At 38.2% G+C, this 12,462-nt stretch overlaps 1 protein-coding gene and 1 pseudogene across 1 annotated transcript; both read right to left on the bottom strand.

Annotated features, from left to right (window-relative positions):
- Nucleotides 1–3,023: 3,023 nt before the first annotated feature.
- LOC109891052 (transcription factor HES-5-like) lies at nt 3,024–4,407 on the bottom strand. The gene is made up of 2 exons (XM_020483345.2): nt 4,288–4,407; nt 3,024–4,167 (listed from the first exon to the last, which is right to left on the bottom strand). The coding sequence occupies exons 1-2, from the start codon at nt 4,348–4,350 to the stop codon at nt 3,724–3,726; spliced, it is 507 nt and encodes a 168-aa protein (XP_020338934.1). The 5' UTR covers nt 4,351–4,407; the 3' UTR covers nt 3,024–3,723.
- A 5,200-nt stretch (nt 4,408–9,607) lies between these two features.
- On the bottom strand, nt 9,608–11,003 carry LOC109891053 (transcription factor HES-5-like; annotated as a pseudogene).
- Between the last annotated feature and the right edge of the window lie 1,459 nt (nt 11,004–12,462).

Raw genomic sequence — 12,462 nt, 5'->3', positions numbered from 1 at the left:
CTCTCACAGTGGCGACCCCTCATTCAAGGCAAGTGGGGCCAATTATTATTATTATTATTTTATTTATTTTTTGTGTAGGGGTTAGTAATGGGGCTGGTAATGTCCTCTAGTTGCACCGTGATTGGCTCAGTGTTCTGTCACTCATGGGGACACTAAAATCTACAGAGAGAGCTTGAAAATTCAAGCCCATTGGGTGCTGCCATAGAGTTACATTAGAAGTGCCCATCCAAGAAGGCTCAAGGACATTGGCCACAGATAATATGACGTAAAATCTACCATAGCTTTGATTGGACTGATCAGGTCAACGTCATACTTTCAAAATCTTAGCTAGCAATTTAGACAAGCAGTCTTCATCGTGAATCACGTCAACAATCTACTGGCAAATCCTTTCCATCCTTGTAATATGAAGAGAAATTATAGATAAAATGTATCGGTGTTCATCAACCATTAGTCATAAACACAACAAGTTGGAAATCGCAAATTCACTAATAAGTGCGTTGGAAGGAATCAGTGGCTAACAGCAAGCGTTGCAAAGCAATCACTAGCCTCCTATTCAGTGGAGAGGGTGTGTGGTCCAAATCTGGGTTTTAGGGTCTCTTTTCCAAGCTTAAAAGGATAAACATTCAACACCATGGACCAGAAAAGGTTGAATACATTGACCATGCTGTCAATTCAGCATGACTTCTGACACATTCAAAACAACTGGAAACTCGGAACTGGAAAATCTCAGACTTCAGTGAGTTCAAGACAACTGGGAATTCGGAAAAAAACTAGCTCCGACTGGGAAAATGTGTTTTCATCCAACTCGGAATTCCAAGTTGGTAACTGGGGCCCCTTTCTAGAGCTCTAAGCTGAAGATCACTGAAGTCATGATTTTACCTTGTTTGTTTTCGGAGTTCCTGTTTGTCTTGAAAGCACCATAAATCCAGAGAATGCCAGACTTTAATGAAAAAGTTTGATGACAAACTTTTCCCACAAGGACCGCCGTGCCACCTTCCTGTTCAAGTGATTACAGCACAACAAATCAAAATCAAATGCAATCAAATTTATTTATATAGCCCTTCAGCTGATATCTCAAAGTGCTGTACAGAAACCCAGCCTAAAACCCCAAACAGCAAGCAATGCAGGTGTAGAAGCACGGTGGCTAGGAAAGGCCAAAACCTAGGAAGAAACCTAGAGAGGAACCAGGCTATCAGGGGTGGCCAGTCCTCTTCTGGCTGTGCCGGGTGGAGATTATAACATAACATGGCCAAGATGTTCAAATGTTCATAAATGACCAGCATGGTAAAATAATAATAAGGCAGAACAGTTGAAACTGGACCAGCAGCACAGCCAGGTGGACTGGGGACAGCAAGGAGTCATCATGCCAGGTAGTCCTGAGGCATGGTCCTAGGGCTCAGGTCCTCTGAGAGAGAGAAAGAAAGAGAGAAAGAGAGAATTAGAGAGAGCATACTTAAATTCACACAGGACACCGGATAAGACAGGAGAAGTACTCCAGAAATAACAAACTGACCCTAGCCCCCCGACATATAAACTACCGCAGCATAAATACTGGAGGCTGAGACAGGAGGGGTCAGGAGACACTGTGGCCCCATCCGATGATATCCCCGGACAAGGCCAAACAGGAAGGATATAACCCCACCCACTTTGCCAAAGCACAGCCCCCACACCACTAGAGGGATATCTTCAACCACCAACTTACCATCCTGAGACAAGGCCGTGTATTGCCCACAAAGATCTCCGCCACGGCACAACCCAAGGGGGGGCGCCAACCCAGACAAGGTGAGTCCAAAAATGTATTGTATCCTGCAGCATAAATTATGTAATATGCCAGGGAGATATGTATACTGTAACAAAAAAGATATCATGTTTGTATGCGGCTTTATTAACTCAATGATTATTTAAAAAAATTACGTTGTTGTGACGTGCCAAAAATGTGGGACTCAAAACTCTGCCCCACCTGCCCTGAATGACAGGTCACTACTGGTTGTGTAGTAAACTGTTAATAGCCCATGTGCCTCACCCTAATAATTTGGTCCCTTTCCCCCTCATAACTTAGCCTACTGTTCTGACTTGGTGGTGACATGTAGCCTATAGCCTGTTTTAGAGAAATGTAATCAGCAAATATTGTAAGAGCTTTCATTGTCTGTTTATACGACCACTTTATGGTTCTGACTTGGTGTACAGGGAGAATTTTGTAAGAATGGCCCATGTTCTGAATTCTGTTTTTGTATATTTCAAAAGTGCTGAACAAATAGTTATGTTGACTACGTCCTTCCTAGCTCGCTCATTAATGTCTTAATCAAAATGACAGATTGCCTCTTATCCTCTCATAGTCCCCTTATGCCATAGTTTGTACATCTCAATTGTCAATAGAAATCACATTTGTTTAAGCAAGTCAGCCACATCAGCTATGTTTTCTAAAAGGCAGTAAAGAGGCTGAATGAACTGTTTCACAGACAAGGCTCTGCTTGATAGCCAGGTGTAGCAGTTGTAAGGATTCACTCCATGGTGCTGAAAAGAAATCTCTACTTTTGGGACAGCTTCATGTGGGCCCCGTTATAGTGCAATTTATGTATTGTTTAGTGTTGTGTAGTGGCTTTGTTGGCATGCATACAAAATACTTATTAGAGTTTGCCCCAACAGGATTTACGTTCTAAAATCCCCACTGGTCATGGTAAAAGTGAAATTAATGTATTGTTTACTGTTGTATTGTGTTGTGTAGTGGCTTTGCTGGCATGCATCTAAAAAAAGTGGGGAGTTTGCCCCACCAAGATTTACATGCTAAAATCACCACTGCCCTCTCATGATAAATAATTTGTTTTCGGAATAATTTATATTACTGTATATTTTCGCTTGTAGTCACAAGAAATAGGCAGCATACGAATTTGTGTATTTCCTGCACTACTAATGTGCAGGTAAGTAGGTACTGTACATCAGGGGGGGACATTAAAAATAAAAAAATAAAAGATTTTGACATTTGAAATTTCAATGGAGTGTAATTAATCAAACAAACATAAGAATTGTTTTCGATGATTGTTTTTATTCGCATCAACTTGATTTGAAGATTTACATTCATTTTGAAAACATGTTTTCAAGCTTGACAATAACTTCTCGGAATGCGAGTGATACTGATAAACTCACATAGTGACACAAACCATTACATATGTTTTAGCTCCTCTCACAATAGAGAGGAAGTAACTTATTCTGACTTAAATGCAGATATCATTTTTTTGAATTATGACATACGATGCTGTTTGCATGTTTTAATATCAATATCAAAACAGGGCAAATAAGAATTACATTTTTTCACTAGTCTTTCCACTAGGAAGACAGTGAACACCATATCATAAATTATTATTTTTCCACTGAAAAAAATACAAAATATATTCACTTTATAAAAATGAAATAGAATCTTATTCGTGAAACGAAAATAAAAACAGAAGATTCAATTGATTCTCTTGTAATCAAGAGAGGATAATTAAAATACTGACATTGTTAAATGTCCTTTTCATTAAAACTAAAACTTATAGTATAAACTCCTGCAAATGCAGAAAATGAGGATGAAATCGTCAGTAATGTGGAGTAGGAAATGTCCTGCTTGAGCATATGAGGAAGAAGATCTCTTCCTATTCTCATTACTGTCTAACATCCATAACATTATTCTTAGACCAACATGGTCCATTGTGCTTGTCTGAGAGTGGAGCTCCAGTCTGTAGGACTCTACCAGGGCCTCCAGAGGGCGCTGTTAACTGGACCCTTCTCTTTGCTGATGCTGTGCTGGGCTGGGGAGCTCAGCTGAGGCAGGTCACTCTCCCTTCTGTTCTTATCAGAGAATGGTTGCAGGCTCTGAAAGTCCAGCAGCAAGTGGCTCAGCAATTTTCTCTGAGATGGTGTCTTCACCTCATCTGTGGACAGGAAGTGTACAATCTCTTGGACACATCTGGAGTAACCCTGATTGACAGGTGCTGAGCATGAGGATGAGCTCACTGGCTGGTACTGTTTCTGTCGTCTCAGCAAGCAAACTGTCATCTCCAGGATGTCTGCTTTCTCCAGCTTGGAGTCAGACTGCTGGTTGAGGATCTCTGGACCCAGGAGAGACTTGAGCTGCTCAATGCTGCTGTTGATACGATCTCTGCGTAACTTCTCCACGACTGGCTTTCTAATCTGCAAAAAAACAAGGAGAGTCATTTATAACATTGTTCTAAAATATATCAGAGGTCTGATAAAAAGATGACAACTATTATCAACAACCGAATCATAAAGCAAGTTGTAATTTCAATTTACCTTGTTTGTCAGAGTCAGGTGCTCCTTAGAGTAGATCATGGCTGAAGTGATTTTAGGCGCCATGGCTTGATCTCTGTGCTGTAGAGGTCTCTGTGTAGAAAGTGAATCTGATCTCTACTGGTTTCATCTCTCCTATATATAGTCCCAAATCTGCATATGAATGTGTGGGTCTTGGGTTTGTTGGAGTTTCTCACAGTCTGTAGCCAATGGGGGAGCTTGGGTTCTTAATGCTGGGGACAATGGTCACGTCTCAGGGGAACAGGTGGAGGGGTGGGGGTGATGGAGCGTGACTCGGAGCGCTGTGTGAATCTGGGAAAGTGGTGACCCCCAGATTTCCTGCCTAATGGATCAATGACACAGACAGTACACACGCTCATCATCAAAACTTACACGTGCGGGACTGACACATACCTTCTGCATTAAAACTTACACTGCTTTCTTATACATTTTATTGGAAGATTCGTAGCCTTCTGTATTGTATTTGGTGACTGCATTATGAATATGACCTCTTTATTTGTAATCCTGAATAGAAAAATGGATTCCTGCCAATTATGTGCAAATTCAGTATTTTAGCTTGTTTGCTTTATCCGTAAAAGGTTTGTACACGTCTGAGATTCATTCATAATTATTCATGCTAAATGTTTTTTTCATTATAATGAAGTAGCATAATTAGCATGAATTCTTATAGAAGACAGAGAAAATAGCAATATGATCAAAATGTAGATCGATATTGGAATGACTTCATAATTTCTCATTCATAATTTCTCATAACTTTTTGAGAGAAATGTTGCAATACTGTTCCTATTATTCAGAGTGGAGGGAATACACTTCGGGTTTTGGAAGTCCAGAGGTAGCAGATGTGTTCTCTGGCTTACGTCTGGTGGTCAGTGTGAGTAGAGAGCTGATCTGAGTTTCCCACACTAAGTCCTGTGTGCTGTGATCAATGCACTACAAAAGGTGCTCAGTGGACCATTAGTGATGGCTATTGGATCTGTGTTATATGATAGACAGATTCTGACATCACAGACCATCTGGATTCTGGAGGGAAACTCCCGCACTGGCTGATTCAACACATACTCTTAGAGGTACAGACCGTGTATCCAAGTTAGTCCAAGTCAATGTCTGCAATTCAATCTGTTTTCTAAATGGTATTTAAGCTGATATTGATTCTCTTTGTCCTAGACAATAGCTATATTTTAAAGGAAACATTTCATGTTATTACAAATGAAATAAAATAATAAGATTTCCTTCCAGAAAGATAGGAATAGTGTAAAAAAAAATGATGGAACCAAATAGGCAAATCACCGTTTAGTATGCCTTGTTAAATGGCATTGTCTCTACACAAGCAGTTCCCATCAAGCCCTTGGGGTTAAGTTTGTTTCTTAGATATTTGCCAATTTAGATGATGGTAAATACAAATATTTTCACTAATTGATATAGTCTCCGTAGCCTATACAATAAGCAACAAGTTTAATAAAAAATCCTGAAGGGTTAACCATACAGCAAGTTATTATTGGCCTTATTTCATCAGCATTAGTATAAGGACTGTAACAATACATATCAACATAAGACTATGAAATGTATGATTTTCACCAGACACAACAGATACTTTTTGGTGAACATTTACTAAACATAGGCCTAGGATTCTGAAATATAACAATCAAAATTCCTCTCCCTATCCCTTGACCTCCCCCCGTAGGGGTCTGAGTCTATTGTCCCAAAGAGGCTCTGTGAATGAGTTTTCCTGGGTTTCCCACACTCTCTCCATTGACTGCTTTGCTTTCAATGGAAGAACAGAAGTGTGTCTTATTACTCATCACATTAGCTATGCAGTTGAGTCAAGTCCCAGACAAAGAAGGATACTTACTCTGCCTGCCCACCTGACTAGGATGAGGGTATCAATAAGCTTTATTTTTATAAAACACTTAGAAAATCTACCATGCATCAACATATTAGCTAAATCAAGATATAGAATACCTGTAATCTACGGAACAATGCAGAAAAGATACATTTTACCAATGTAAAAATGGTTTAATTGCCTTTTGTAATGACATTGCACAAGTAAGCACTTCTGCGAAGACTAACATTTTTGGAAAAAGTATCCAATTGTCATACTTGAGTAAAAATAAAGATACCTTAATAGAAAACAACTCAAGTAAAAGTGAAAGTCCCCCAGTTAAATACTACTTGCGTAAAAAACTAAAAGTATTTGGTTTTAAATATAGTTAAGTATCAAAAGTAAATGTAATTGCTCAAATATACTTAAGTATCAAAAGTTAAAATATGAATAATTTCAAATTCCTTACGTTAATCTGCCACGTTGTATAATGATAGGAGACAGGCGCAGGATTGAAAAAAAATGTCCCTAACCAAAATAGAGTACGTCATGGGGACGAAGCCCAAAACAAACACGTGTATATACATAACACGGATGTAACCCAAACAAAAGACCGAGGTGTAAACCTCTAATAAATACATGGGATGAGACCCGTAATAACAATACACAGGACGAGACCCGTAATAACAATACACAGGACGAGACCCGTAATAACAATACACAGGACGAGACCCATAATAACAATACACAGGACGAGACCCGTAATAACAATACACAGGACGAGACCCGTAATAACAATACACAGGACGAGACCCGTAATAACAATAGACAGGACGAGACCCGTAATAACAATACACAGGACGAGACCCGTAATAACAATACACAGGACGAGACCCGTAATAACAAGTGCACACTAACACGGTATGTAAACCGTAATACAATGTACAGTAAATGTAGTACAAAAGCCGATACCACAGAGCACAGGTACTTAACAAGACCAACAGACATGGAACAATAATCAACAAGGACAATGGGGAACAGAAGAGGGCACAATTATACACATACTAGTCAGGGGGAATAGGATCCAGGTGTGCATAATGAGACAAGACAGTCCAGGGTTGGTGGTGATGATCTAGTTCAGTGACGCCTAGAAGGCCGGTGACTTAGACCTCTGGAGCTGGTGAACGGAATGAGCAGCAGTACCGGGGGGATCCGTGACATAATCAAACCAGACAGCACAATTTTCTAGTTTTTAAGGGTCTGAATACTTATGTAAAAGTGATATTTCAGTTTTAAACTTTTTATAAATTAGCAAAAATGTCTACAAACCAGTTTTTGCTTTGTCATTATGAGTTATTGTGTGTAGATTGATGAGGGGAAAAAACAATTTAATACATTTTAGAATAAGACTGTAACCTAACAAAATATGGAAAAGGTCAAGGGGTCTGAATACTTTCCAAAAGCACTGTATTGTGAAAATACTCAAATACACAGAGTATATTCAAATACAAATAAATACATACATGCATTTGACCCCAGGTCCTAAAAATATTTGAAATAATGTATTAGTAAGCTATTATTTGAAAATAATTGTAATACTTCCAGTAGTAGGTGATTTGGCCGCATTATTTGACTATTCAAATACACAGAAAGTACGTATTTAAATATCAAATAATCAAATACACATATATTTGAAGTTGGAAGCTAGATTTGCTAGTGATACATATCTCATACCTCTAAACCCTCAACTAAATGAATTAACACAGAATATTACATACAGTGCCTTCAGTATTCACACCCCTTGACTTGTTCCAAATGTTGCTGTGTTACAGCCTGAGATTTGTGTCACTGGCCTACACACAATACCCCATAATGTCAAAGTTGAATTATGTTTTTAGAAATGTTAACTAATTCATAAAAAATGAAAAGCTGAAATGTCTTGATTCAATAAGTATTCAACACATTTGTTACGGCAAGACTAATAAATTCAGGAGTAAAAATGTGCTTAACAAGTCCTATCTTAAGTTGCATTGACTCACTTTGTGCAATACTAGTGTGTAATGTGATTTTTGAAAGACTACCTCATCTCTGTACCCCACATATACAATTATCTGTAAGATCTCCTAGTCGAGCTGTTCATTTCAAACACATATTCATCCACATAGACCAGGGACGTTTTCCCAATGCCTCGCAAAGAAGGGAACCTATTGGTAGATGGGTTAAAAAAAAAGACATTGAATATCCCTTTGAGCATGGTGAAGTTATTGATTACACTTTGGATGGTGTATCAATAAACCCAGTCACTACAAAGATACAGGCGTCCTTCATAACTCAGGTGCCAGAGAAACCGCACAGAGATTTCATCATGAGGGAAATGGTGACTTTAAAACAGTTTCAGAGTTTAATGACTGTGATAGTAGAAAACTGAGGATGGATCAATAACATTGTAGTTACTCAACATTACTAACCAAAATGACAGGGTGAAAAGAAAGAAGCCTGTATAGAATTCAAATATTTCAAAACATGCATCCTGTTAGCAATAAGGCACTAACGTAAAATTGCAAAAAGTGCGGCAAAGAAATGATCTTGACGTCCTGAATACAAAGCGTTATGTTTGGGGGCAAACACAACACGTCTTCATATTTTAAAGCATGGTTTTGGCTTCATCATGTTATTGGTATGCTTGTCATCAGCAAGGACTAGGGAGTGTTTCTGGGGATAAAAAGAAATGGAATAGAGCTAAGTACAGGCAAAATCCTAGAGGAAAACCTGTTACAGTCTCCTTTCCAACATACACTGGGAGAAAAATTCACCTTTCAGCAGGACAATATCCTTAAACACAAGGCCAAATATACACTGGAGATGCTTTCCAAGATGACATTGAATGTTTCTGAGTGGCCTGGTTACAGTTTGACTGAAATCGTCTTGAAAATCTATGGTAAGACTTGAAAATGGCTGTCTAGCAGTGATCAACAACCAACTTGACAGAGCTGGAAGAAGTTTCAAAATAATAAAGTGCAAATATAGTACAATTCAGGTGTGCAAAGCTCTTAGAGACTTACCTAGAAAGACTCACATCTGAAATCGCTGACAAAGGTGATTCTAACACGTATTGACTCAGGGGTGTGAATGCTTATGTAAAAACAATCAAACATTTCTAAAAACATGTATTCCCTTTGTCATTTTAGGGTATTGTGTGTAGATGTGTGTGTAAAAAAAATTGTGTGTAAAAAAAAATTATTTAATCAATTTTGAATTCAGTCTTTAACACAGCAAAATGTAGAAAAAGTCAAGGGGTATGAATACTTTCTGAAGGTACTGTAACTTCTGGATAATCATATATTTCTTGATGACGTTCATAAGCCATTGCATCTTTCTTTCCTTGGATCTAAGATTTTACAGTGTCAAATGATCAGTACTTGGACTCTAATGCAAAATATAGGATTTGGAAAAAAACACACAAACAATCAGATACATATTTAATGATTTATTTTATTTTTCATATAGAATCGTTTTTCTTCATTTTGTGATGACACATTCCTACAATTTCTTGAAAACATATTCAAGACACATCATAGAGTGTGGGTTATATAAAACCTTCATAGAAGCAACTGCAAACAAATGCATTTCTTACAGATACATATCTTAATATGATATGAGTATTTCAATGTTGTAACATTGGTAGTGAATCACACAAAAAACAGGCTTGAATATCAAGCAAATCAATTAAAGATTTGTAAGTCATAAACAAGAAAATATTATGTGAAATTCCTTCACAGAAGGATAGTGTTGCATAATTCAAGAATTGAAACATTCTTTGTGCGCTTTCTCACCCAATGTGGGTAATAAATAGACTATAATGGGTCCATGATGAATGATAATTCAAGACAAATCTTCAAAGAAGATAAATTCACTCAAAAACATCAAAAATATTATGAAATGAATTGTTCCTTTGTGGTTGTTTTGCATTTTCTGAACAATGCAGATTATGAACCATCTTTAGCAGATTGAGGAATTTCGTCTTAAATAGTAAGAATAACTTTACGTGATGCTCGTGTTACATGAAAAGTGATGATATTTCCTCAGAGAGGAAAATAAAAAAAGTCATATATATATATGAACTTCCATTGGGAAGGCTTTTTCACATATTCATGAAAAAACAATAAACACAATCAAAAGAGAACTTTTAAATGTCCTGCATAAGCAGAAGATTATGTCTCTATACATTGTCATTACTTTCCACAACATTAATGTAAGACCAACATGGTCCATTATGTTTGTCTCGGAGTGGAGCTCCAGTCTGTAAGACTCTACCAGGGCCTCCAGAGGGCGGTGTTGACTGGACTCTGCTCTTTGCTTATGCTGTGCTGGGGTGGTGGACTCAGCTGAGACAGGTCACTCTCCCTTCTGTTCTTATCAGAGGATGGCTGAAGTATCTCCAAGTGGCTCAGCAGTCTTCTCTGGAATGTGTCTTCACCTCATCCTTGGACAGGAAGTGCACAATCTCTTGGACACTCCTGGAGTAACCCTGATTGACAGGAGCTTAGCATGAGGAGTAGTTCACTGGCTGGTACTGTTGTTGTCGTATCAGGAAGAAAACTGTCAGCTCCAGGATGCCTGATTTCTCCATCTTGAAGTCTATTTCTTAATAACTTTTCCACTACTGGCTTTCTTAGCTGCAAGAAGAGAAGAGGAGAGTCATTAATAACCTTATTCTGATATGGCATTATTGAAACAAATAAACCATCCATCAAAGTAAATAAATGTCCTTGAATTTGAATCTTCAATTTACCTTGTTGGTCAGACTCAGATGCTCCTTAGAGTGGATCATTTCTGAAGTGATTGTAGGTGCCATGGCTGGATCTCTGTGCTGTAGAGGTCTCTGTGTAGAAAGTGATCTGATTTCTACTGGCTTCACCTCTCCTATATATAGTCCCAAATCTGCATATGAAAGTGTGTGTCTTGTGCTTGTTGGAGTTTCTCACAGTCTGTAGCCAATGGGTGAGCTTGGGAGGACAATAAGGAATGTGAAGCTGCCACATGCTCAGTGTTCTTATTGCTGGGGGACAATGATCACGTCTCAGTGGAACAGGTGGAGGGGTGGTGGGTGATGGAGAGTGACACAGAGTGCTGTGTGAATCTGGGAAAGTGGTGACCCACAGATCTTGGGATCAATGACACTGACAGAGCACACGCTCATCATCACAATTTACATATGTAAGATTGACTCAAATACTTTTCAATAAAATTCCTAATAATTTTAGTTTTTTGCATTTTAGATAATTATTACTGTCCTGACATTGTAAAAATTCAATCCAATGTGAAGCACTTTGAATGGGTTCAAATACCCGCTCATATAGCCTAATTAGTCTAATTCAATAACTTATTTCTACTATTATAACTGCCATGTTGTTTAGCTGTTCAGATGATTCAGAAAATATTCATTTTCTTTTTTCAATAAATATACTGATTAATATATTGATATACTGAGGTAATACTATTGAGTACAAAACATAACCTCAGTTTCAGGCTTGTAAATTGTTGCTTCATTCACTTCCTGAAGTGTGCCTATTCCCCCACTGAGACTCACAGGTGCTGGTGGGACTGATGAATGACCATTAACTGTCTCTGCTCTCTAGAGCTTTCCCACACTCTGCCCATTGCGATAGCTTCAAATAAACAATAGAAGTGTGCATTGTTAAATGCTAATTAATCTCTACACAAGCCGTTTCCAACATGCCCTTGGGATTAAAGCTCATGAGTACAATATTTCTCAATGAGGAAATAGACGAACACAAACATTTTGAGGTAAATGTTGTCACATGAGTTGTTGGAACATTCGTCACATTCACCACTGCATCGAAACAGTGGTGGCAATCTCATTTACGAGTAATGAGAAACAATGGAAGACAGTGGAAATGTTTACTTTACTTAATTGCATTTTAGTTTTAGAAGGACATTGCACATAATCAACATTACTGTTAGAAGTGCCCGTATTAGCCAGTCGACAAATTTTCATCATAGAATTTGGAATGTAATATGAAACAGTCACAAGAAATGTTCACAAATCAAGTGCTTTTTAAAATAAAGCGTTTCACATGTTCGCTTTCAAAGGATAAATGAAGAGTCATCTCAGAATTTAAATATAAAGAAACTACTGAGGATATTAATCGATGGCTGAAAGAGCATGAGGAATGCATTTGGGATGTATTGGGAACCCCAACAACATCTATTCAAACCCCTCCTGCCATGCAGTGGGTCTTTGTGATAGCAGACACACTTCTATTGTGTGTCAGGGCTCAGCAGACTGCATGCAGAAGTGTGGGAAGCCGTGTGTC

This window comes from Oncorhynchus kisutch, linkage group LG5 (assembly GCF_002021735.2).
Source record: "Oncorhynchus kisutch isolate 150728-3 linkage group LG5, Okis_V2, whole genome shotgun sequence".
NCBI classification, from domain to species: domain Eukaryota; kingdom Metazoa; phylum Chordata; class Actinopteri; order Salmoniformes; family Salmonidae; genus Oncorhynchus; species Oncorhynchus kisutch.
The sequence above is the reverse complement of the archived record's forward strand: the minus strand, read 5'-3'. Positions and strand labels throughout refer to the sequence as shown.